The sequence below is a fragment of the Microtus pennsylvanicus genome, chromosome 1 (genome assembly GCF_037038515.1).
Source record: "Microtus pennsylvanicus isolate mMicPen1 chromosome 1, mMicPen1.hap1, whole genome shotgun sequence".
Taxonomy (NCBI): Eukaryota; Metazoa; Chordata; class Mammalia; order Rodentia; family Cricetidae; genus Microtus; species Microtus pennsylvanicus.
This window is the reverse complement of record NC_134579.1, coordinates 89,984,075-90,009,499: the sequence shown is the minus strand read 5'-3', so window position 1 is coordinate 90,009,499 and position 25,425 is coordinate 89,984,075. Positions and strand designations below refer to the sequence as shown.

General features: G+C 39.5%; 1 protein-coding gene across 1 annotated transcript in view; it reads left to right on the top strand.

Annotated features, from left to right (window-relative positions):
- The window catches only part of LOC142848522 (uncharacterized), a 28,817-nt gene extending 11,069 nt beyond the window's left edge, over positions 1–17,748 (top strand). The window contains exons 4-7 of the mRNA XM_075970782.1: positions 9,251–9,377; positions 9,568–9,628; positions 10,737–11,758; positions 17,546–17,748. Coding sequence (XP_075826897.1) covers positions 9,251–9,377; positions 9,568–9,628; positions 10,737–11,758; positions 17,546–17,748 — 1,413 coding nt within the window. The remainder of the gene's footprint in view (positions 1–9,250; positions 9,378–9,567; positions 9,629–10,736; positions 11,759–17,545) is intronic.
- The last annotated feature ends 7,677 nt before the right edge of the window (positions 17,749–25,425 follow it).

The window sequence follows — 25,425 nt, the reverse complement described above, 5'->3', positions numbered from 1 at the left end:
TTAAGTCACAGCAAATAACAAGGAAGTTATAAGAAAATGTGGTACAACAGAGTGATGTTGTTATTGCAAAGGATTTTGAATTGATGATTTTGGAGGATTGTTGAAGATATTAAGATTGAGATGGCAAAATCCCTAGAAACGAATACACAGAGCTTCACCAGTCATTCTTACGGGACTGAAAAGATGGGAGTGTTGAGAGGAATGCAGACAGTGAAGGTGGACTTCATAGGAGTTCAGTCGGAAGTAGATTGCATGAAAAATTAAGCTAGAGGTCATTGGATTATATTTTTGTCCCAAACAATTCTTACTTTCTCCATTACCTGAAAATTGAGTAAGCCAAAATTAAAAAGTAGAGGCTGATTTCTTAAAGTATTGATTCTGATGGAGAGTTTTTACAGATGACTGATTCGGGTTTCTAATAAAAAAAAACTAAACAAGTGGGACAGAATGAAATGCAAAAGTCTTATTGATAATGAAATAAAGCTTTGGGTAGATTCAGGTGGCAGAAACTTTCAAGTAGATTTTCACCATTAAAGGAAATTCCGTGCTCTAGCGAGGAAGCCTAGCATGGTACTCTAAAGGTAAGATTCCATCTAGCTAAACCATCTATTGATGGAAGGAGTAAGCAAACTGATTCCTAGATCCAGGAGTCAACTTCATTCAAAACCTACTGTGTCTCTGGTCCATGCAACTCTGGTGGGTTCCATCCCAACTTAGAAGCCAAACTTGCCATGATCCCCCATGTACTGATCCTGGAAACAATAAAGATATCAACTGTAAAGGTCGTCAATTCTCCCTCTGTGGGTTTAGCTCAACATTGCTGTATCTTGCTGCATTTGGCAGGGTCGGGAACATAGTGAGGAGCCTTTGAGAGTTTATTGCCTGAAGTTCTGAAGAAGTTTGTGTTCTTTTGAGAACACAGGATAGTGACATACCCAAGCTAGGAGGCATTTGCCATGGGCAGCTGCATACAGAGAGTGGAACTAGCAACTGAGTGACGTGAATGAACAGTTACAGTGACGGAGCTATCTAAGTTGTTTTAGAATGAAGCCCCTTGAGTTAGATATGGAATTGAAGAATTTTGTTTTCATCCTGCTGAGTTTTAATCTTGCTTTGGTCCAGTGTTCCCCCACAGTGTTCACATTCCTCTTTCTTTTCTTAAAAATTTTTCTCTCATACAGTATATCTGCACTACAATTTGCCCTACATTTGCTTCTTTCATTCCCCTCCCCTGACGCCCTCTCCTCTATATTTTCTCCTCCATTTTCCTTCTTAAAGAGAAGATCTCCCAGGATATAAACAAAACATGACATATTGTTTGGAACTGCAGACCTTCAGACCTTGAGTTTTTTATGACCCTTTGCTTGCCCAAGTGAACAGCTTGTTTTCCTATGCTTGCAGTTGCTCTGAGCACGAGACCTCCATAAGTTCCTGATGGCAGGGGAGTGATTTCTGGTAGGTTTGCAGGAAAAAATCCCAGTAGTTGGGATGTGGCCATTAGTTAAGACGAACCCTATATAAGCTGCCCTGGAACACAATATAATCGGCCTTCTTGTTTTAAGAGTGGCTCATGTCTCTGTGTGTTTTTCAATCTCCAGCCCCTTGCCTGACTTCTGAGCCTTCTCACAGTGCAGGCACTACACTACAACATGTGAAGTTAAATAAGACTGGACATAAGCTCTCATCTCAAGGCTTGAAGAGGTAACCCAGTAGGAGAAATAGGGTCTCAAGACTAAGGAAAAGAGTAAGAGACACCTCTCACACAGTATTACTTGTGTTGCAGCTGTGATAGAGTATTGAGGACTTGTTGTAGTAGGATAGCTGGGCTCAGGTGGGGACATATTTCCATGGCTCTTGTTTGTGTTCTTAAACCGTCATCTACGTATCTGGGTTTGTGGTGTTTATGAGTCTAGGTTCCTATTTCTTATTTTGTCTATATTGAAAGTGTGTTTTGTTCTGTGGTTTCTATTTGCTGTCTGTTCTTCTGGTCTGTGTGGCCTATGGTTCAACAGAGCTCCTCCACAACCATGTTTGGGGCTAGAAATCACTTGACAGATGTGGTCTCTCTTCTGTCAGGAAGTCTTTTGTGCAAGTTGGTGGCTAAGATGACATGAAGACGGGTGCTGGATTGGGGACTGCATGGTGTGAGGGACTTCGGGAGTGGACATGTCAGTGCACCAGTGGCCTACATGGACTTCTGACAGCTGCTGTGTCTTGTTCAAACAGAACATCTCCACCTATTTTGGAGGCTAGGACACAGTGACAAGAAGGCAGCTGGGATGGGGATAGTGTTTGGAGGAGGTACTCAAAGTCTGGAGGAGACCCAGTGGTGGACAGGCTGCCTGGATTTCTAATGGCTGGTGTGGACTCTGCTTTATCAGGGAGTCTTTGCCTGAGTTCAACTACCTGTTCTTGGTGGCCTGGCCTGCTCTTGAGGGGTGGGGATATGTCTCATGGGTGATGGCTGGAGAATTGTTTGGGGATTGTGACTGTGGAAACTAAAGGAATGAAGAGTTTTATGAAATGGTGGCCTACTTGTTTTTTGCCTGGTGTGGTCTGAATGTGAGTATGGGATGTCTGCCCAAATTATTGACAGGAACACAGACAGATATATTCCTCTCTTCCTAAATGGAAAATATCCTGTGTCATAATATGTCTGAAAAGTTTACTTTGCTTGTTGATTTTAAAAGATGTCACAAGACAATATTTTGTCTTGAGTCTCAGAAGAGACTTTGGATATTTGAACAACATTTTGGCTGTTGAAGATTATGAAGTTAGATTCAAAGCATTTTCATTTCTTTTTGTTTGTTCTCTCTTTATTCTTCTCTCATACAGTACATCCTGACCACAGCCTCAACCCTGTCTAAACTCCCTAGTGCCCAACATTCCCACTGGCCCAGATCCACTGTTCCTATGATTCCCTTCAGAAAGAGCAGGGCTCCTAGGAATGTCGATGAACATCATGACAAGATACACTAAGACTAGACACAAACCTTCATCATATCCATGCATGATTACACAACCCAGTAAAAGGAAAATAGTTCCAAGAGCAAACAAAAGAGTCAGAAACACTCTTACAGTTAGCAGTCCCACAAAAACACAAAGCAAAGCAAACAAAGTGCACATTGAGAGGTTCGAACTCAGACACTGCAAGCTCCATAATTGCTCTGTCAGGCTCTCTAAACCCTTATGATCCCTGCTTAGTTGATTCTGTAAATTGTGGTTTTTGGGTGTCCTTGACACCTATGGCTTCCAAAGAACCGTCACCCAAATTTCTGCTTGCTCACAAGTACTTCAGCTACTGTTTGAGTGAAGTTCTTTGCATCTGCCATAATCAATTTTCAGAGGAAGGCCCTCTGTTGACAATTAGTCTAGGAAACAATTATGATTCTATTAAAATAGAGCTAGGAATCCTTAAATTGACCATTGTTTCCTTTTCTGTTACTTGTATTTTGTTCAACTTAAATTCTGAACCATTGAACTTCTTGTTCCTGCCATCCAGGCAGTGTTGGTCATGAGTTGTCTCTTTTCACTTAGGCCTCAGTTAGTCCAGTCCTTGGTTTGCCACTACAGTAATTTAAGCCACCAGTTTCCTGGTATATCTTCCAGACAACACACCGTGTGTCAGATATTTTATAGCTGGCTTTCTTTTCTATTCCCACCACAGGGAGCCATATGTCATTGGAGAAGATGACAGGTTCAGGCTCCATATTCTTAGTTACTGGGAGTCCTCACTACGGTTGCCCTCTTAGCTAGCAAAAAGTTTCTACTATATTAGGTTTCCACATCAACTTTAAACATTTCCTATCCCAGTCATATCTCCCTGTATATTCTCCCTCCATCCCTCCATTATCCCATGATTGTTACTGTTGTGATTCCTTGTTCACCTACAAAATCTAGTCTATTTCCTCTTTTCATGTGGGCTCCTTGCATTCCCTATTATAGCCATTCTTGTTACTTTCCTTCTCTGAGTCTGTGGATTGTACTGTGATTATTCTTTACTCAACTGCTAATACCCACATATATATGAGTACATATCATGTTTGCGTTTGTGGTTCTGGATTTACTTGCTCAGAATAAAATAGAACTGAGGAAACTAGACATCTACAGATCAAATAATCAAATAAAAATATAGTACAGATCAAAATTAAGAAATTCTAAATAAATGAATTTAACTGGCTTAAACACATAAATTAATGTCCAACATACTTAGCTATCAAGGGAATACAGATCAAAACTACTTTAATGATTCATCTTATACCTGTCAGATTGGCTAGGATCAATAACACAAGTGACATACTTGCAAAAATATAGAAAAAGGGAATGCTCCCCCATTGCTGCTGGGAATGCAAACCTGTATAGACAGTATGGAAATCAATATGGCTATTCCCCAGATAATTATTAATCTATCTACCTCAAGACTCAGCTATACTACTGTGGTAGGTTTTTTTTTTCCTTTTTTTTCTGGAATTTTCGAGACAGGGTTTCTCCATTGTTTTTGGTTATTGTCATGGAACTACCTCTTGTAGACCAGGCTGACCTCGAACTCACAGAGATCCAACTGCTGGGATGAAAGGCGCGTGCCATCACCGCCCGGCACCACTGTGGTAGTTTGGATATATTTGGCACCAAAATCTCTTAGGGAGTGTAAGTAGTGGGAGGTGTGGCCATTTTGGAGTTGGCATGGTCTTGCTAGAGGAAGTATGTCACTGCGGATTTGAGTTCTCTTATCCTCAGGATACTTCCCAGTGTGTCAGACTAGGTCCTGTTTCCTCTGAGTCTAGGACAAATGACTCTCAGCTCCAGTATCACATCTGGCTGCCAACTTACAAGCTTTTGTTATAAGAGTTTCTCTGGTCATAGTGTCTCCTTACAAAAAAAAAAAAAAAGAAACAAACTAAAACAGAAGTTGTCCCAGGGACTTGGGTATTGCTGTGCTAGTCCTAACCATACTTTTGTTTTGAATGATAAGGTCTTTGATTATTTGGCTTAAGAACAGGACAGAATGCATTTGGCACTGCATACAGGCTCATACTAGGAGGAGGATGGGAGCGAGTGACCTTGTTAATGATATGAAATATCAGGAGACAGCACAAGAGGTTTCAGACAAGTATTTTACCAAGTTCTTTAGAAATTATTCTTATGATGTTTTGGTGAAGGTTTGCCTTGGTTTAAAGAATCTGCCTGAGGCTAAAGTAAGGAGATTTTCATTAATTTCATTAGTAGAAAAAATCTCAACACAGCTTACAATGGACTCTGCCGAGTGTATGTTAGTGGTAACTCTACTGTAGATACATAATAAAAAAAGCAGCTGAGCAAGGAATCATACTTGAGGAGATAAAAGGCCCCCAAAAGTGGAATGTGTCTAAATCACCTGTCCATGGACATCAACAGATTAAGAAATAGAATAAAGGGATTGTTGGCCTGAGGGGGTGGTGGCACATTGACTTTAACCCTAGCACTCAGAACACAGAGGCCTGCATACTCTGTTAGTTCAAGCACAGCCTAGTTTACAGATCAAGTTTCAGGACAGCCAAGCTTATATAATGAAAGACAGAAAGCTGGTAAAGACATAATTATACAAGTTGCCCTGTTCCAACCCCAGTAAGCAGCAGAACCTGACAGCTTGGGACACATGTTTCTCACTTAAGACTTAAGGATAAAAGAAAGACATTAAATCATGTTTCTGGTTAGCCTGGGCTAAAGAATCAGCTGTGATGAGCAAGTTATCTGAAGTATTTAAGCGAAATATTGCTCTACTGGGTACTTAATGCTGGACGGCTAGAGCTAAAAATTTAGTGATGATTACAAGACCAGCATCACCGATGTGAAAATGTCTGGAAGTGTTTTCTAAGAGCACAGAGAAGCTATCTTCCGAGGTAGCCATTGTTGTACCTCATGGTGGTAGATGGAGTTTATAATGTGTTTTACCCAGGTGATATTTGTTTTGAAGATATTGATGGATGTAAGGCTTGGCCCTGTGAGAGGCCAGGAAAGGACATCACTGAAGGTGCAGTGTCATTGGCAGTTGAATGCCCAGGATTGTAAGGGTCAGGCCAAGAGATGCAGCACCCTGAGGAGATTCTATGAGAAACACTGGTGAAAGTGAAACCCAGTTGCAACAGAAGACCCCAGTGTTATGAAGAGGCCAGCACTGTGAGATGACCACCAAAACAGCAGTGACAGTGGAATGGAGCCAGCCGGAGTCTAGAAGACCAGGTGTGTGTACTGCAGAGGGCAGAGTCAGTGTATTGACCCAGAGCCTATGGTTGAGTGGATCTTAATATTGGAAGGTTGGAATTCTTTAATTACCCAAGATGTTAGAGATCCCAGGGTCATAGGTTACCTGCCAAGGAGAGCTACTAATGGGGAATGAAACCAACACAGGAAAAAGAAGTATGCTGCTCTCAACAAAGGCGAACAGGATTTAGACCTAGAGATCTATTTGTCGTGGAATTAGGTATCATTACATTGATTTTTTTTCTTTATTGTTACTTGTATTTGGTTCTACCCTAGTTCTCTGAGCCATGCAACTTCTCGATCCTGCAAATGTAGTCACGTTTCCTAGCAACCCTGGTCCTCAATTTGGGCCAGTCATTGGTTAGCCACTGCACAAATCTTGAGCCACCATGTTTCGGGTGTATCTCCCAGACACAACACGTGTGTGCTGAATATTTTATAGCTGGCTTGGTTTCCTATTCCCACCACTGGGAGCCATATGCGACTACAGAAGATGGCCAGTAGAGGCTCCATATTTCTGAGTTATAGGGAATCCTCACTATAATGACCCTCGCAGATTGCATAGAGTTGTTACTGCCCAGTTTTAACACCAACCCTTGAAATCTTTCTTATTCTGTTAATTTCTTGCTGTGTTTTTCCCCTACATACCTACATTTACTCTTATGATCCTTCCTGTTCTTGCTCTGTGTACTCCCACAAAATCTAGTCTATTTAATAGAATCTTTGGGATCCATGCACCCCCTGCTACAGCCATGTTGTAAATCACTATGGAAACAAATATGGCAGTTTCCACTATGGAAACCAATGTGTCAGTTCCTCAGATAATTGGTATCTATCTAAGACTCAGCTATACCACACTGGTAGTTTGAATGTAGTGAAACCCAATAATCTCCCAGGGAGTGAGTGGCACTATTAGGTGTGGCTTTATTGGGCTGGGTTATGGCCAATCAAGTCAATATTATGATTGTTATATTAGACTTCACATTGAAACACTACAGGGACTGACTGTTCTAGCCTATGACAGTCATTGAAGTTAGACTAAATACTTTTTTATCATGGGATGACTGAATATTTATGGATCAGAGTCAGAATGTAGTTGATTAAAGGAAAAGGTTTTAGATTAGAAGAAGTGGTTGAACACTTGTCTGTCCAGGATGCTCTTCTTTGTTGTATTTGTGTAACATTTAGTAGGTGAAATCTTTTGGAAATGAAATTCCTATATTGAGGATTGGATTTACATGTTCATAGCCACAACCCATTTCTGGTTATGTATTTCCTGCAATCATGACTTCAGTGCCATTATATATGGTATCACTAAAAGACAAAACATGCATTTGAAATAATTGCTATTCACTCATAAGCCTTTTGCAATCCTGATTTCTATTTTTTTTACTTTTGTTTTTGAAAGACAACGTTTTTCTGTGTAGCTCTTGGTTTTCAATGTAGCTCCTTAGACCCTGCTGTCCTCAACACAGAAATACAAATGATCCTGGCTTCTGTACAGAGGGATTAATGGCAAAACAACATACTTGTTATTTTTCTGTATTGTTTTACGGTTAAATGAGCCTGGAATACAGATTTTTGTACATTTCAAGAATAAGTTCCAATGCGGAATTTCTTGAAATTTGACGTTTGGTAGAGGGTATCATTCCCTTTCCCAGGAGACTAGTATCCATGACATTAATACCTCTGCCTTCTGTACTGCAGGTGTGTGACTTTCTACCTGCCTCTAATTTTTTTGAATGCTTTCAGTAAATATGAGGTTGTATCTGTATACAAGGGTATGTACCACAGGCGTGCCTGTTTCTCATGGTTGTCACAAGAGGTGTCAGAACGTATGAAGTTGAAGTAATGGATAATTACAAGTCCCCTTTAGTACTGGCAATTAATTGTGCCCACTTTTCTGCAAGGACAGCAAGACCGCTAATTGCTGACCCATCTCCCTTACTCTATGTTGTTTATGATCATCATTTGCAGGGCTACAGTTTTCTTTAGTCAATTTGTAACTGTTAAAGTTGCACTCCCTTTTATTAAGATCTTACTATGAAAGAGTTTAAACTGGGCCACTGCAAGTTCTGGAAGATGAATGTCGAGCTAAAGTAAATACAAAAATTTTTGTAAGAACTTCATTTAAACCTCTGATTTCTTTTTACGTTTTTTATTTAAATGATTATGGATGGATACTGGGTTTTATTAATTTGTAACTCTGGCTTACCTGCAAGTCATTGCATAGGCTTTGACCGACATCCAACTCAATTTATTTCATCTGCTTTTACATTGATCACTGGGATTAAAGTCACAAGTGAATATGCCCAATTTTGCCATCCTTTTTCTATATAATTATTGGTCTTATTATTTCTGTAATGTTTTCTCAGTAGTGTTGATCTGCTTGCTTGTCTGTCTCTGTATGTCTGTTTATTGGCCTTTCTTTTTCAAGGCTGTATCCTATTTAAAGGGCCAAAGAATGGCACATATGAGCCTCTTCTTCAGTTTCCTTCTACAGTGATTGGTATTTACATTATATGTAATGGAATGGAAGAAGTGTGGGAAGCAGCACATTATACAAATATATCATTGTAAAATAAGTATCCAATGTCAGGATCACACTTTGTTTTATTGTTTTTTTAAATATTTATTTATTTATTATGTATACAATATTCTGTCAGTGTATATGCCCACAGGCCAGAAGAGGGCACAGATCTCATTACAGATGGTTGTGAGCCACCATGTGGTTGCTGGGAATTGAACTCAGGACCTTTGGAAGAGCAGGCAATGCTCCTAACCTCTGAGCCATCTCTCCAGCCCTTTTTTTTAAAAAATTTTATTTAACTTTATTTTATATGCATTGGTGTGACGGTGTCAGGTCCCCTGGAACTAGATCTTCAGACAGTTGTGGGCAGCCATGGTGGTGCTGAGAATTGAACCCGGGTCCTCTGGAAGAGCAGTCAGTGCTCTTAACCACTGAACCATCTCTCCAGCCCCTGTTTTATTGTTAATTGGATTCTTCTAGAATTCAGTGACCTTTGAGGATGTGCACATTGACTTCACTGAGGATGAGTGGGTTTTACTGAATCCTTCCCAGGAGAGACTCTACATAGATGTGATGCTGGAGACATACAGCAACCTCACTGCTCTTGGTAAGATTGTGAACTTTCCTTCACATTTTACAATAAGGGGAAAACTGTGTATTATTTATTGATACGTTTATGTATTTTTGTTTGAGAAAGAGTAAGAATGAGTCAATAACTAAGACATAGTTCAATTAAGGTATTCAATTTTGTACAATATCCATTAATATATTGTCTACTTTCTGTTCCTATATTTTAGGCTGCAGTTGTGAAGACCATAATTGTGAAGATCATTGTCAAAGTGGTGGAACACATGGAAGGTAATTTTTATTTGCAACATGGTGTATATTTTTCTCTGAAGAAATTTTAATTTCCATAGAAGATTTAAAGAAAAAATTAGTATAAATAAGCACAGCATAAAGTATATGGTTGATTAAAGTCTTATGCTTCAATATGAGGTAACTGGTGTGTGCATGCCTCTAAACAGAAGCGAAGGAAACAATGTCTTATCTGATATCACCTTTTGAATTACAGCCCCATGAGAACTATGCTGTAGAGCTGCCGATCCATTTAGTATAGTACCACTCAGATATTGCACAAGGAACAAACATATACACATTGAATAGATAATAAGTATATGTTTAAAACTATCCAAAAAAATAAATACTCTGTAGTAAAGTGCATGTTACTCATGTACTTGTGACTTTGCCAAACTTGTTGAAAGAGTTAGTTTATGAGAGTCAAAAAGGCTTTTGTGGAGAAACATTAATTCCTACACCACATGTCTGCCAATTACAAAAAGTCAAACTGTGTGAATTCAAGGGACAACTCTTCTTCCTTTAGTAAGAATGCCATATGTCACAAGTGAGCTTCCCAAAATTGAAAAGGGGAGTGATCTCTTTCAGAATAATGAGAAGATAGGAAATATATTTAGTATTTCAACACTGGGTAGATTTGTTGAATGTGCTATAAGATTATATTTAATTGGTTCTCAAACTTCCTTGGGAAGACATCAGCAAACTCACACTGAAGATAAGCCCTGTGAGTGTTGGACTGTGTCCTTACTTTTGTTTGTCCTAGTACACTTTCTTGTGGTAGGTATTGTACTACAGGAAAACATAAGAATGCAAAAGGAATCTAAGGTTATTTAAAACTGAGTTAGGCTCGTTCCTTTCAAATAAGTAAAAAAAAAAACACTTATAAAACAATGCTATAAATGTGGGTCACTTAAAAATACACCCATACTATCAAAGGTACTTTAAATACACAAAACATCCCATATTGAAAGAGAGCACCATGAATGTAAAACTTAAAATCTGATTCCTCTTTACACTAAACAAAATTATAAAAATTAATTCATACAGATATTAAGATTCATCAATGTAATAAACGTGGTAAAACTTTTACATGTGCCAATTATCTTTGCAGAGATGAGAGAAACCATAATGGACAAGAGCCCTCTGAATATCCTCAATGTGATAAAGTCTTTGCATGTTACAGTCTCCTTCAAAGGCTTGAAAAATTTCATTCTTCAGAGAAGCCATATGATGGTATTCAATATGATGAAGCCTTTGCAGGTACCAGTTCTCTCCAATTACTTCAGAGTACACAAGCTGGAGAGAATCTCTATGAATGTAATCAATGCAGTAAAGACATTTCATATGTTAGAAGTCTTCAAGTTCACAGAAGACAACATTCTGGAGAGAAAACTGATGAATGTAATCAATGTATTAAAGCTTTTTCAAAATGCTCTAAACTCCAAATACATGAAAGAACACATACTAAAGAGAAACGCTATGAATGTAATGAATGTGGTAAAGTATTTCTATATCAATATAGTCTCCAAATACATAAAAGAACACATACTGGAGAGAAACCCTACACATGTAATCAATGTGGTAAAGCCTTTTCACAGAACAGTAATCTTCGAGTACATCAGAGGACACATACTGGAGAGAAACCTTATCAGTGTAATCTATGTGGTAAAGCCTTTTCACAGAACAGTAGTCTTCGAGTACATCAAAGGACACATACTGGAGAGAAACCTTATCACTGTAATCAATGTAGTAAAGCCTATTCACGTCAACATAGTCTCCAAATACATAAAAGAACACATACTGGAGAGAAGCCCTTTGAATGTAAGCAATGTGATAAAGCTTTTTCAGAGTGCTCTAAACTCCAAAGACACAAAAGAATACATACTGGAGAGAAGCCCTTTGAATGTAAGCAATGTGATAAAGCTTTTTCACAGCGCGATAAACTCCAACTTCATAAAAGAACACATACTGGAGAGAAGCCATATGAATGTAATCAATGTGATAAAGCATTTTCTCAAAAAAGTTGTATACAAACACATAAAAGAACACATACTGGAGAGAAACCTTATGAATGTACTCAATGTAGTAAAGCCTTTGCATGTCGTGGAAGTGTACAACGCCATCAAAGAACCCATGCTGAATAGAAACCCTAAAACTTCAGCCAATGTGGTAGAGCCTTTGTATCAGGTTTTAACATCTTGAGAAAAAATATCATATTGCAACAAAACTTTTTTTTTTCTTTTTTTGGTTTATCGAGACATGGTTTCTCTGTAGCATTGGAGTCTGTTCTGGAACTCACTCGTAGACAAGGCTGGCCTTTAACTCACAGAGATTTGTCTGTCTCTGTCTCCCAAGTGCTGGATTAAAGGGGTGTGACACCACAGTCCAGCCTGTCAAACACTTTAAGTTCAATCAGTGTGGTAAAGTTTTCCTCTTCTTGGTAGTCTTTATATGAGAGTAAACTTTTAGTGGATAAGGGGTCTACAAACCTTTGCATACCACAGTACTCTGGTTACCTGGGAATATTCATACTGAAGGGAATGTGACTATAAATGTTTTGGAAATATATTCAGACAACACACATTTACTTACATAAGACTGGGAAGAATACAAGTCTACAAGTGTCAAATCTGTTCAATCATTATGAAGTCTCTATTTTTTTTTGTACATGCAAAATTATATGGACAGAAGTCCTGCACATTTAGTGATAATGTAGCACTTTTTGATTTCTCACTTCAACATACCTCTCTCACCAATGGACAGGTCAATCAGACAGAAACCTAATAGAGAACTAAGAGAATTATTGGAGGTAATGAAGCAAATGGACTTAACAGAACACTGCACCCAAATGGGAAAGAATATACCTTCTTCTCTGCAGATCATGGAACCTTCTCGAAAATTGACCACATACTCGGTAATGAAGGAGACCTCCACAGATACAAAAAAAATATCAGTGTCCACCTGTGTCTTATCAGATCACCACGGATTAAAGTTAGAAGGCAACAACAATACTACCCCCAGAAAGCCGACAAACTCATGGAAACTGAACAGTCAACTACTGAACCACACCTGAGTCAAGGAAGAAATTAAGAAAGAAATTAAAGTCTTCCTTGAAATTAATCAAAATCAAGAGACAACATACTCAAACCTATGGGACACAATGAAAGCAGTACTAAGAGGAAAGTTCATAGCACTACGTGCCCATTTAAAGAAAACAGAAAAAGCATACATTGGAGACTTAACAGCACACCTGAAAGCTCTAGAAAAAAAAGAAGCAGATGCACCCAAGAGAAGTAGAAGACTGGATATAATCTTTTTTTTTTAAACCAACAACTTTATTTCATGCACATTGGTATAACGATGTCAGATTCTCTTGAACTGGAGCTACAGACAGCTGCAAGCTGCCATGTAGGTGCTGGGAATTGAACCTGGGTCCTCCGGAGGAGCGATCAGTGCTCCCAACCGCTAAGCCATCTCACCAGCCCAAGACTGGATATAATCAAACTCAGGGCTGAAATCAACAAAACAGAAACACAGAAAACAATCCAAAGAATCAATGAAGCAAATAGTTGGTTTTTGGAGAAAATCAAAAGATAGACATACCACTATCCAAACTAATTAAACGAAAGAGAGAGAGCATGCAAATAAATATGATCAGAAATGAAAAGGGGGACATAACCACAGACACAGAGGAAATTCAGAGAATCATTAAGTCTTACTACAAAAGCCTGTATAACACAAAACTGGAAAATGTAAAAGAAATGGACACTTTTTTAGATAAATACCATATACCAAAGTTAAACCAGGACAAGGTGAACAATCTATATAGACCTGTTAGTCGCGAATAATTGAAAGCTGTTATCAAAAACCTCCCTACCAAAAAAAGCCCAGGACCAGATGGTTTCAATGCAGAATTATACCAGAACTTCTAAGAAGAGCTAATACCTATAGTCCTTAATGTATTTCACAATATAGAAACAGAAGAGTCATTGCCAAATTCCTTTTATGAAGCTACAGTCACCCTGATACCAAAACCACACAAAGATTTAACCAAGAAAGAGAATTACAGACCAATCTCACTCATGAACATCGACACAAAAATTCTCAATAAAATACTGGCAAACCGAATCCAAGAACACATTAGGAAAATTATCCATTATGATCAAGTAGGCTTCATCCCAGAGATGCAGGGCTGGTTCAACATATGAAAATCTATCAATGTAATCCATCATATAAATAAACTGAAAGAAAAAACCATATGATCATTTCATTAGATGCTGAAAAAGCATTCGACAAAATTCAACACCCATTTATGATAAAGGTCTTGGAGAGATTAGGGATACAAGGATCATACCTAAATATAGTAAAAGCTACTTACAGCAAGCCAACAGCCAACATTCAATTAAACGAAGAAAACCTCAAAGCCATCCCACTAAAATCAGGAACACGACAAGGCTGTGCACTGTATCCATACCTCTTCAATATAGTGCTTGAAGTTCTAGCAATAGCAATAAGACAACATAAGGAAATCAAGGGGATTCAAATTGGAAAGGAAAAAGTTAAACTTTCGTAATTTGCAGATGATATGATAGTATACATAAGCGACCCAAAAACTCTACCAAAGAACTTCTACAACTGGTAAACACCTTTAGTAACGTGGCAGGATACAAGATCAACTCCAAGAAATCAATTGCCTTCCTATACACTAAGGATAAGGAAACAAGAAAGGAATTCAAAGAAGCATCACCTTTCACGATAGCCACAAATAGCATAAAATATCTTGGGGTAACTGACCAAAGAAGTGAAAGATCTATTTGACAAGAACTTTAAGTCTTTGAAGAAAGAAATTAAAGAGGATACCAGAAAATGGATCTCCCTTGCTCTTGGATTGGGAGGATCAACATAGTAAAAATGGCAATTCTACCAAAAGCAATCTATAGATTCAATGCAATCCCCATCAAAATCTCATCAAATTTCTTCACAGACCTTGAGAAGACAATAATCAACTTTATATGGAAAAACAAAAAATCCAGGATAGCCAAAACAATCTTATACAATAAAGGAACTTCTGGAGGCATTACCATCCCTGACTTCAAACTCTGTTACAGAGCTACAGTATTGAAAACAGCTTGGTACTGGCAGAAAAACAGAGAAGTTGACCAATGGAATCGAATAGAAGACCCGGACTTTAACCCACAAACCTATGAACACCTGATTTTCGGTGAAGGAGCTAAAAGTATACAATGGAAAAAAAGAGCATCTTCAACAAATTGTGCTTGCAAAACTAGATGTCAATCTGTAGAAGAATGAACATTGATCCATATCTATCACCATGCACAAAACTCAAGTCCAAATGCATTAAAGACCTCAATATCAATCTGAACACACTGAACCTGATAGAAGAGAAAGTGGGAAGTACTCCACAACACATGGGCACAGCAAACCACTTCGTACGTATAACCCCAGCAGCACAGGCATTAAAGGCATCGTTGAATAAATGGGGCCTCCTGAAACTGAGAAGCTTCTGTAAAGAAAGGACACTGTCACTAAGACAGGAAGGCAACCCAATGACTGGGAGAAGGTCTTCTCAACCCCGCAACTGACAAAGGTCTGATCTCCAAAATATATAAGAACTCAATAAACTAGACTTAAAAGGCTATTCAACCCAATTATAAAATGGGGCACTGAGCTGAACAGAGAATTCTCAACAAAAGAAGTTCAAATGGCCAAAAGACACTTAAGGTCATGCTCAACTTCTTTAGCGATCAGGGAAATGCAAATCAAGACAACTTTAAGATACCATCTTACACCTGTCAGAATGGCTAAAATCAAAAACAGCAATGATAGCCTTTGCTAGAGAGGCTGTGGAGAACGGGGCACACTCATCCATTGCTGGTGGGAATGCAAACTTGTGCAACCTCTTTGGCAAGCAGTGTGGCGGTTTTTCAGGAAATTCAGGATCAATCTACCCCTGGACCCAGCAATACCACTCTTTGGAATATACCCAAGAGATTCCCTATTATACAACAAAAGTATATGCTCAACTATGTTCATAGCAGCATTGTTTCGAAGAGCCAGAACCTGGAAACAACCTAGATGCCCTTCAATGGAAGAATGGATGAAGAAAGTATGGAATATATACACATTAGATTACTTCTCAGCAGTAAAAAACAAGGACTTCTTGAATTTTGCATGCAAATGGATGGAAATAGAAAACACTATCCTGAGTGAGGTAAGCCAGACCCAAAAAGAGGAACATGGGATGTACTCATATTTGGTCTAGCCAAAAATAAAGGACATTGAGCCTATAATTCATGATCCTGGAGAAGCTAAATAAGAAGGTGAACCCAAAGAAAAATATATAGTCATCCTCCTGGATATTAACCTTCATCAGGCAATGAAAGGAGATGGAGACAGAGTCCCACATTGGATCACCTGACTACAATCCCAAGGTCCAAATCAGGAACAGAAGGAGAGAGAGCAGGAGCAAGGGACTTGGGACCACGAGGGATGCACACACACACACTGAGACAATGGGGATGTTGTTTTTGGAACTCAGCAAGGCCAGCTGGACTGGGTCTGAAAAAGTATGGGATAATACCGGACTCGCTGAACATAGCAGACAATGAGGACTGCTGAGAAATCAAGAACAATGGCACTGTGTTTTGATCTTCCTTCACGTACTGGCTTTGTGGGAGCTTAGGCTGTTTGGATGTTCATCATACTAGACTTGGATGGAGGTGGGACGTCCTTGGACTTCCCACAGGGCAGGGAACCCAGTCTGTTCCTCGGGCTGATGAGAGAGGGGGAATTGATTGGGGGAGGGAGAAAGATATGGGAGGCGGTGGCGGGGAAGAGACAGAAATCTTTAATAATAAATAAATAATAATATTAAAAAAAATGAATATTAAAAAATAAGCACACCATAAAGTATATGGTTGATTATTAATTTCTCATAAAATCATATGCCTCAATATGAGGTAAATGGTGTGTGCATTCCTCTAAACAGAAGAGAAGGAAACAATGTCTTAACTGATACTACCATGAGAATTATGCTGTAGAGCTGCTAATCCATTTAGTTTCATACCACTCAGATAACACACATAGACACATTGAATAGATAATAAGTATATGTTTAAAACGTCCCAAAAATACTCTGTAGTAAAACACATGTTACTCATGTACTTGTGACTTTGCCAGACTTGTTGAAAGAGTTGGGTCATGAGAGTCAAAAAGGCTCTTGTGGAGAAACATTAATTCCTACACCACATGTCTGCCAATTACAAAAAGTCAAACTGTGTAAATTCAATGGACAAATCTTCTTCCTTTAGTAAGAATGTCATATGTCACAAATGAGCTTCCCAAAATGGAAAGAGGGACTGTATCTCTTTCAGAATAATGAAAAGTTAGGAAAGATATTTAGTATTTCAACACTGTGTAGATTTGTTGAATGTGCTATACGATTACATTTAATTGGTTCTCAAACTTCCTTGGGAAGACATCAGCAAACTCACACTGAAGATAAGCCCTGTGAGTGTTGGACTGTGTCCTTATTTTTGTTTGTCCTAGTACACTTTCTTGTGGTAGGTATTGCACTACAGGAAAACATAATAATCCAAATGTACGTTGTTTAAAACTGAGTTCGTCTAGTTCCTTTTAAATATGTAAAAAATTCATATAAAGTGATGCTATAAAAGTGGGTCATTTAAAAATAGACCCATACTATCAAAGGTTGTTCAGAGAAAGAGAACATCCCATCCTGAAAGAGAGCACCATGAATGTAAAAGTTAAAATGTGATTCCTCTTTACACTAAACAAACTTATAAAGATTAATTCATATAGATATTAAGATTCATCAATGTAATAAACATGGTAAAACTTTTACATGTGCCAATTATTTTTGCGGTGATGACAGAGGCGATAATGGACAAAAGCCCTCTGAATATACTCAATGTGATAAAACGTTTGCATGTTATAGTTACGTTCAAAGGCTTGAAAAATTTCATTCTTCAGAGAAGCCATATGATGGTATTCAATATGATGAAGGCTTTGCAGATACCAGTTCTCTCCAATTACTTCAAAGTGTACATGCTGAAGAGAATCTCTATGAAAGGTTACTTTAGGCCAGTCTTTTATCTGTAAATGAGGTAAAACCAGAGTATACTTATTTTTCTGTCATTTGAGTGACTATCAATCTACAGTCTTATGAATGTAGATTTCTATGCCCTTGAAATCTATGAATGGTTTTATTTTTTTTCTTTTAGCCCATAATTTTTTTCTTTTTTTTTTTTTTTTGATTGAGAAAAGGAAAAAAAGAAACCAAGTTTCCGCCTCCTCCCAGCCTCCCATTTTCCTCCCCCTCCTCCCACCCTTTTCCCCCTCCTCCCACCCTTCTCCCCCTCCCTCTAGTCCTCTCCCCCTCCCACTCCAGTCCAAACAGCAGTCTGGGTTCCCTGCCCTGTGGAAAGTCCAAGGTCCTCCCCTCTCCGTCCATATCTAGGAAGGTGAACATCGAAACTGGCTAAGCTCCCACAAAGCCAGCACATTAAGTAGGATCAAAACCCCGTGCCATTGTCCTTGGCTTCTCATCAGAAGTTTTAATGAAGTACTTTTGCCTGGACACTTAATGCTGGCCAAATGATTGCCAATGAAGATAATCACAAGAAGTTATAGTTCTGTGTATACTTTGGAAAAAAAAGAATGAAGATCGGGTAATAGGGAACAGGTTTTTTTGTGACACTGTGCCTGCTTTTGCCCATAGTTAGGGGAAATTGTGCCCAAAATGAGATCAAATCATGCTAAACTATGGGCGATATATCCCACAAAGTTAACAGATGAGGGTAGGTTATGGGAGAATTCTGTAGCCAGGAAACATCCAGTTCATTTACAAGGCAATTATGCCGATATGCCTTACGTCTTGATTAAATCCATCACAATAGAATCATTGATTCTGATGGGTCGATCTCAAAAACTGATAACTGTATAATTACTGCATAATTCTGTGTCTCATACTAGGGAGTGATTCTGTAATTTCCCAGCATGTATTATGCATGTCACATGAATGAAGACAGACCAGATTACTGGGTATACAATTGGGGGTATTCCCTTGAGTAAATGAATATTGAAGGAAAAGGGTTTTTGTAGATTTTTGTTTTGTTTTGCAAATAGGTACTGTGGAATACTCCTATATATCATGACAATGTGTTGGTGTCATTATTAGTAACAAAGTATAGGAAGGAAAACCAAACTGAGGACTCTGAGAAGAGCAAGAGCAGAGTCAGAGAACTCACAAACCAAATGCAGACATATAAGGAGATGAATGTGTTATGCTAGTAAATGTACCGCCACATGGCTGAGCATAGATAAGAAATATGGGTTAATTTGAAATGTTAGAGTTACCTAGTAAGAAGCCTAAACTCTCTGCCAAGCATTTATAATTAATATTAAGTCTCCATGTCATTTTTCAGAAACTATCTGAAAAGGAAATCTCTGCCTACAAATGTGTATAGTCCTGATTGACACAACTGGGTCATCCCAAGGTTTCAGACACAGGCCATTGACTGTAGCAGTGGTTTCATGTCACAGATCTAAATCAGCTCACATTACACAAGTTCACACTGCTGTGGGATAATGCTTCTCTCTTCTTTGAATATGTATTTCTTTCGTTGGTTAGTAACATACCAGAATTGGCCTATAGTTAGGCAGAATGAGGCTAGGCAGGAGTGTGCAAAGGAGATACAGAGATCAGCAATTAGAATTTAATATGACAGTATATGTCCAAGTTAATGCAGCTGCCAAGAAGGCCTGGCATAGACTTCCATCTTCTAAAGAACAGGCTGGGGTGTTGTCTAGTATAAAACAGGGACCAGATAAATTATTTCAAGACTTTGTCTCCAGACTGACACAGGCATCTAATAGATTGATTGGAGACACAGAAGCAGGGCAATTGATAGGTAAAGAGCTAGCATTTGAAAATCCTAATGCTGTGCCTAAAGCGGCTCTAAAACCTTTTAGAAAGCAAGGTGTCATTGTCTACAAATGGCAGCCCAATATGCCAGTCAGCCCACAAATGGCACTTAAATGTGGGTCTGACCAGTGAACCCCAAAAAATATAGAAGTGTGGTCTTGTGTACAAGGGAGCATGTGAGGGATGTCACAATAAAACTGCACCACAGTTGGAGAGGTAAGTAATGAGTGCTCAGAAATTAGTAGTAGATATAAAAAGGAAAGAGTTAAGCTGGGCATAAAATTGGGAGTAAAAATGTAAATATTTGTAAACATGGCACAAGGAAATAGTACTCAAGTATCTATACAGTTACTTAGATGGATTTTAATGGCCAGAGGAGCTGAAAAGAAGCAGAGACAAAGGCAGAAATTTTTAGAGTTTTTAAATATAGTTTTCCCACAGCACTGATAGTGTATCCGCTGCCATCTTCAGGCAGCTCCAAGACTTGGAGAGACCAAAATAAGTTTTGCCTTCACCCTTGCAACCAGCAGTGCTGTGCTCACCAAGCCACAGCCTCTCCCACTTCTGATTGAGTGAAAATAATGAAGGGGGTTTGGTGTTTTCCCTAAATTGGGCTAGGATACTGCTAAGATTGGAATAGTACAAGCATATAAACTGTGGCCAGCTGAGTCTGACCCATGCTGTGCCTTGGAGCCAGGAAAGGCAGACAGGAGAGCTTAAAGGGCTATACCTCCCACAGTCAGCACCCAGAGTCAGCCAATGGAAACAACTATAGGCTAATTGACAAATGAGACAAGGAACCTATAACGGAAAAATCTATGGCCATTAACAGAGGAGAGGATTCAGAATTCTTCTAATTTTGTGATTACAAAAGATAAAATAATAAAGCAAGTATAGTAAAAATCGGTATGACTGTACCCACTTAAGCTTTAGAATGTGGCAGTTCAAAGCCCCTGTAATGGTGGACACCTGAGAACCTGAGCTAAATTTGCCAGTTGGTCATAGTCTGTAATGGGACATAGTCTGTAGCTTTCATGCAATCTTCTGGCAGGAGAAAAAGGTATCAATTTAGTTGTCATTTGGTCCTTGGGTTGCTCTGATGGCTGTCAGAAGTGCCTGTGACTCCTGGTGTCAGCCTGAAGCCACAGAACAAACATCATCTTTGGTTTCCTAAAATCTGAACTCATTAGGATTCTGTGCACCGTTCCATTTTTTGAACAGGAGAATCATTCTACTCCACATTGTGTAATGGGCTGTGCTAGCTAGCCACGTCATGTCCAGGAGCATGAAGGCAGTGTGGTTGTGGATTGCAGGAAGATAGCTCTGTAATCTGAGAGAGGCATAAGTGATATTGAAATTCATATGTCTGCAGATCTGTAAAAGTCTGGGTCTGGGGTGGAAGCCAGAGCCAAGGAATCCTGTGCTGTGTCTTTAAGCACACTGTAAGGCTCAGGGAAGTGCTCTTGTCACTCAAGCCTCACTAGCCAATCAAGATTTCCAGGCCAACCTGTCAGTCAGAAATCAGGCAGGGCACTTCCTGGAGCCATGCTGCTGGATTGATTTTGAAGCTGAGCAGATGCCAGTGGATTGTGTTCTGTGCTGTGAGTGCTACTGCAGCGAGCTCTGAGGAGAACATGGGTGAGCCTGGAAGCCACGACATGGTGAGTAAGGGGTTGCTGTTCCAAGATGAGAAAGAGAGGATCGTAAGCCATGGGAGTGAGTGTGGCATGCCCTCCTTGAGCAAGTGTAGGAACCCGCTGCTGCCATCAGCGTTCTCTGAGGTCCCATGTGGTCCTTGCAACTCCCCAGAACCAGGTCTTGGCCTCTGAATAATTTCCCTCTGTGGGCTGCATCTGTGAAAAGCATTTCCAGCAGGAAATTGTGTGTAGAAACATCTTTATGGTTCACATCAACATGGTTTTGTTATGAATGGAAGACAGGATCCCAAAGTTGGAGATGCCAAGTTTTTCCATTATCTTTCGGAAGCTTTTCCCTTTGCATTTAACTTTTAGGAGTAAGATCCATTTGGAGTTAATTATGTGGAGTTTGTAAATGGCATCCTTGTGTTCGTTCCCACACCACAGCTAACAGGTGGTGCAGAAGAGTAGAAATTTGATATAAAGGCATCAGCAATGCTTAGGAGATATTAGCTGAGGAAGCCTGCCTGTAAATTACCCAAAGGCAGCAAAGTAGTGTGCTAACTAGGCCTGTTAGAGATTAAGATGCTAGGATACAAAATTATTTACACGGATTGTTTAAATATTTGGCTCTAGACCATGACAAAGACACTACTGATTTATAAACAGCCACTACTGCCATCCCCACATCAATGTTCAGACCTCTAATATGATGCTCCAGGTCATTAAAGGATTATAATGAACATTAGGGTATGGTGTGACTTAAAGATCAGGCACTTTTTAGAGAAAATTATATTTCTGCCAGATGTATATGCTGAAAGAAGTGACAGTCATTTGAAAGGAAAATGCTGTTATGTTGAGAAATTGCCATATCAATGATGTCTTTGCATTTAGGTTCCAACTCATGGAGAAGAAACATAGCTCCTTCTCAAAACCAGGGATACTCTTGGCAGAGCCAGGGACAGCCTAGTGAGTGTCTAGGCCTTGGGGTTTTGAAGGTCCTGAGTTATGGAAAATAAAATAGAATTCCTTCATTGTAACCAGGAATATGTTTGGGAGAGATGGTAAGGATCTGGAACCAGTGCCTTTCTGGAGAGGTTCTTCAGATCTTGAAACCCAACTCTTCCCACCACAGTGAGCTATGGTCCCAAGGCCACTTTGGGCATAGTCCATTACATTCTTGATATCGCCTTTGTTTTTCTTGTGTTGCCTTTTTTTTTTTTTTTGGAGATTGGGTTTTTCTGTGGCTGTGGAGCCCTTTCTGGAACTAACTCTGGAAACCAGGCTGGCCTTGAATTCCCAGAGAGCTACCTGCCTCTGCATCTAAAGTGCTGGGATTAAAGTCATGTGCCACCAGCGCCCTGCACTTGTATTGCTTTGCTTGATTAACCTTATTCTGAGTTTGTCTTATTGTATGGTAATTTCTGCTGATTTCCTTGAAGAAATCTATTTCCTTCCATTTCTTCTTACAAATGGTATACAAGAAGCTATTCATCTTAAGAAGCTTACTTGGAATAAGACATAGCTTATACAAGAATTCTCTGTCCCAGCTTTTATCATACCTTTGTTCCAGTTTTCCTGTCTTTCTCACCTTCTGGCACTGCACTTAGGGCCCTGTCAGTAAAGTATGACCTGCTGCTCAGGTCACTTACATACTTTTGACATAATTGTGGCAATATCCTTGCTGTGTAAGTTTCCCAGTTCCCTAACTGGCAAGACTTGCAGTTTCCCATGGCTATTTAATTTCTTCAAAGTGTAAGCTAGAGTCTGAACCTAAAAGAAACTCAAGGATGGCAGTGTATGTGGAATGCATTGTTTATTCTAGATTCCCTCCTCTTTGAGCATTTGCCAGAGATGGATGCATGCTATCATTGTGCAGATTTTTCTTTATTAATCTCTTAAGTGTGTACAGTGTTTTCTTACTGATAGACATATTTTAGACTAGTTGTACTTCCAGCACTATAGAAAAATATTGTTGAGATAAGGTCTCTTATTTTTTTTGAGACCTCAATTTCATTCTGTGAAATTCCAGGTCAATGACCTTGCTGTCTCGATTTGAATTTTTTTTTTTTTAAGACAAGGTTTCTCTGTAGCTTTGGTGCCTGTTTCAGAACTAGATTTCGTACATCAGGCTGGCCTCGAACTCCAAGGCATCTGCCTGCTTCTGCCTCCCTAGTGATGTTATTAAATGTTGCGGGAGGTCCTCCCGCTCCTCCAACCTATAGCTGCTGAGATACCAGCCCCTTGGGGCGTGGTCTCTCTCCCTTTAAAAAAGCGGCCACTTCCCTCTCCTCTCTCTCTTCACTTCCTGCTCCGCCGGTGACTTGACTTCCTTCCTGGTTACGCAGAGGGCTGACAGTGATCTGTAAGTTTTTTCCCCTTTAAATAAATACCACCCTATTAATCATAATTCCAAACTGGTGTGGCATTGTTTATGACTTACGCCTTCATTTGGCGCCCAACGTTTGGTTTTAGAACCTCTCCTGGCTCGCAGCCGCGAGTTCGGCTTGGCGGCCGGAAGTTCGGCTTGGCGGCCGCAAGTTCGGCTTGGCGGGCGCTTGTTCGGCTTGGCGGGAGCCCTTGCTTCCTCAGCCGCTGCCTGTGGATTTAAACTCCACAGGCCCGCGTAGTCTCTGCCCGCGTGATTTGCTCTTTTCTGAGTCGTTTTCAAATCTCCCTTGCAAGCACAGCTCTTAAGTGGCGCGAACCAGAGCACGCGGTTGCTGAAAGCTGCAACCCCTCAGGGTGACTCTGTCACGTGGAGGCATAAGTAGCTTCCAGATTGCTCTTCTCTACCCCTGGATTCTAGGTTTCTGGTTCCATCTCTGGAATTGATTTAATTACATTTACTTTGTTGAGCAACTTACATTTTCCAGTTTTTAACAAATACTAGGCGGACTCTGAAACAGGACCGTGTTTTCGTCGAGACTTGGCAACAGCGCCACCTGCTGGATAATAGGTAATATGGCAGTTCTCGTTTCCAACGCGAATTTTACTGTTCTGGTTACCAATACAATGGGTTATATCATGCAAGGTTTATATGACTATGGGGATAACTTAATTTACTGGTTACTAGGTTTCAGTATTCTTTTGAATATTCTATCATTTAGGAAGATCATGGCACTCCTAAGAACCATACAATCTTTACTAGAAACTCATGCAGGTCAGGAGATTCAGGATTCAAAAGAGACAATAATAAAGACAATAATAAGAAGACTTGAAATGATTGAAGAAATGATTGGAGCTGGTGAACAGAGTAATAAGGCACAAGGACAGGATACAATGCCAACACCAGCTATTAGAACTGGATTATCCAAGGTTTTAGCGGCATACCCTATACTTAATTCTGACAAATACTAAAGGCTCAAAGGGAGTCAGAGAAGCTAGATGGACGCCAATAGCAATGAATGATCTAAAAGAAATTAAGCAAGCTATTGTTAATTTTGGCTTGCACTCTGCATATGTAAAGGAAATGATAAGGACTTGGGCTTCTAATGCTAGAGCTACCCCCTATGATTTCCACCAGTTAGTGTCTGCAGTTTTAGATAATGGACCTTCCTTGATGTTTGGAATTTATTTCAGAGAAGAATCAAAACATATGGAACAGCAAGGAAGAGCAAAAGGTATTGAGGTTTCCCAAGATCAAATTCTTGGTGCAGGAGAATATGCTGATCCACAGGTCCAAGCTCTTTATGATGATGAAGTACTGTGTCTATGTCACCAAGCAGCTTTAAATGCTTGGAATAGGATACAAGATCCAGCAAAAAGGGTTGAATCATATACCAGAATTAGGCAGGGACAGAGAGAACCCTTTATTGACTTTTTGCAAAGATTAATTAAGGCTCTGGACATAGGGGTAACAGACCCAGAAGCTAGACGAATACTTCTTGAATCTCTAGCTTTTGAGAATGCAAACATAGAATGCAAAAAGATAATTGGGCCTTTAAAGTCTAGATCAGCACCTATGGATGAATGGATTCAGCATACGATGAATGTTGAGACGTTTAGCTATAACGATGAATCTTGGGTAGGAGAAGCGATTTCCACAGCAATGAGGAGACATCAAACTGCCAGGTGTTTTAATTGTGGTAAATTAGGACATCTGAAAAGGGATTGCAGGCACAGAATTTCTAGGAATATTATCTCCTCTGGGAATGACAAAGATAGGAGACCTAGGCCTTCAGGTATATGTAGGA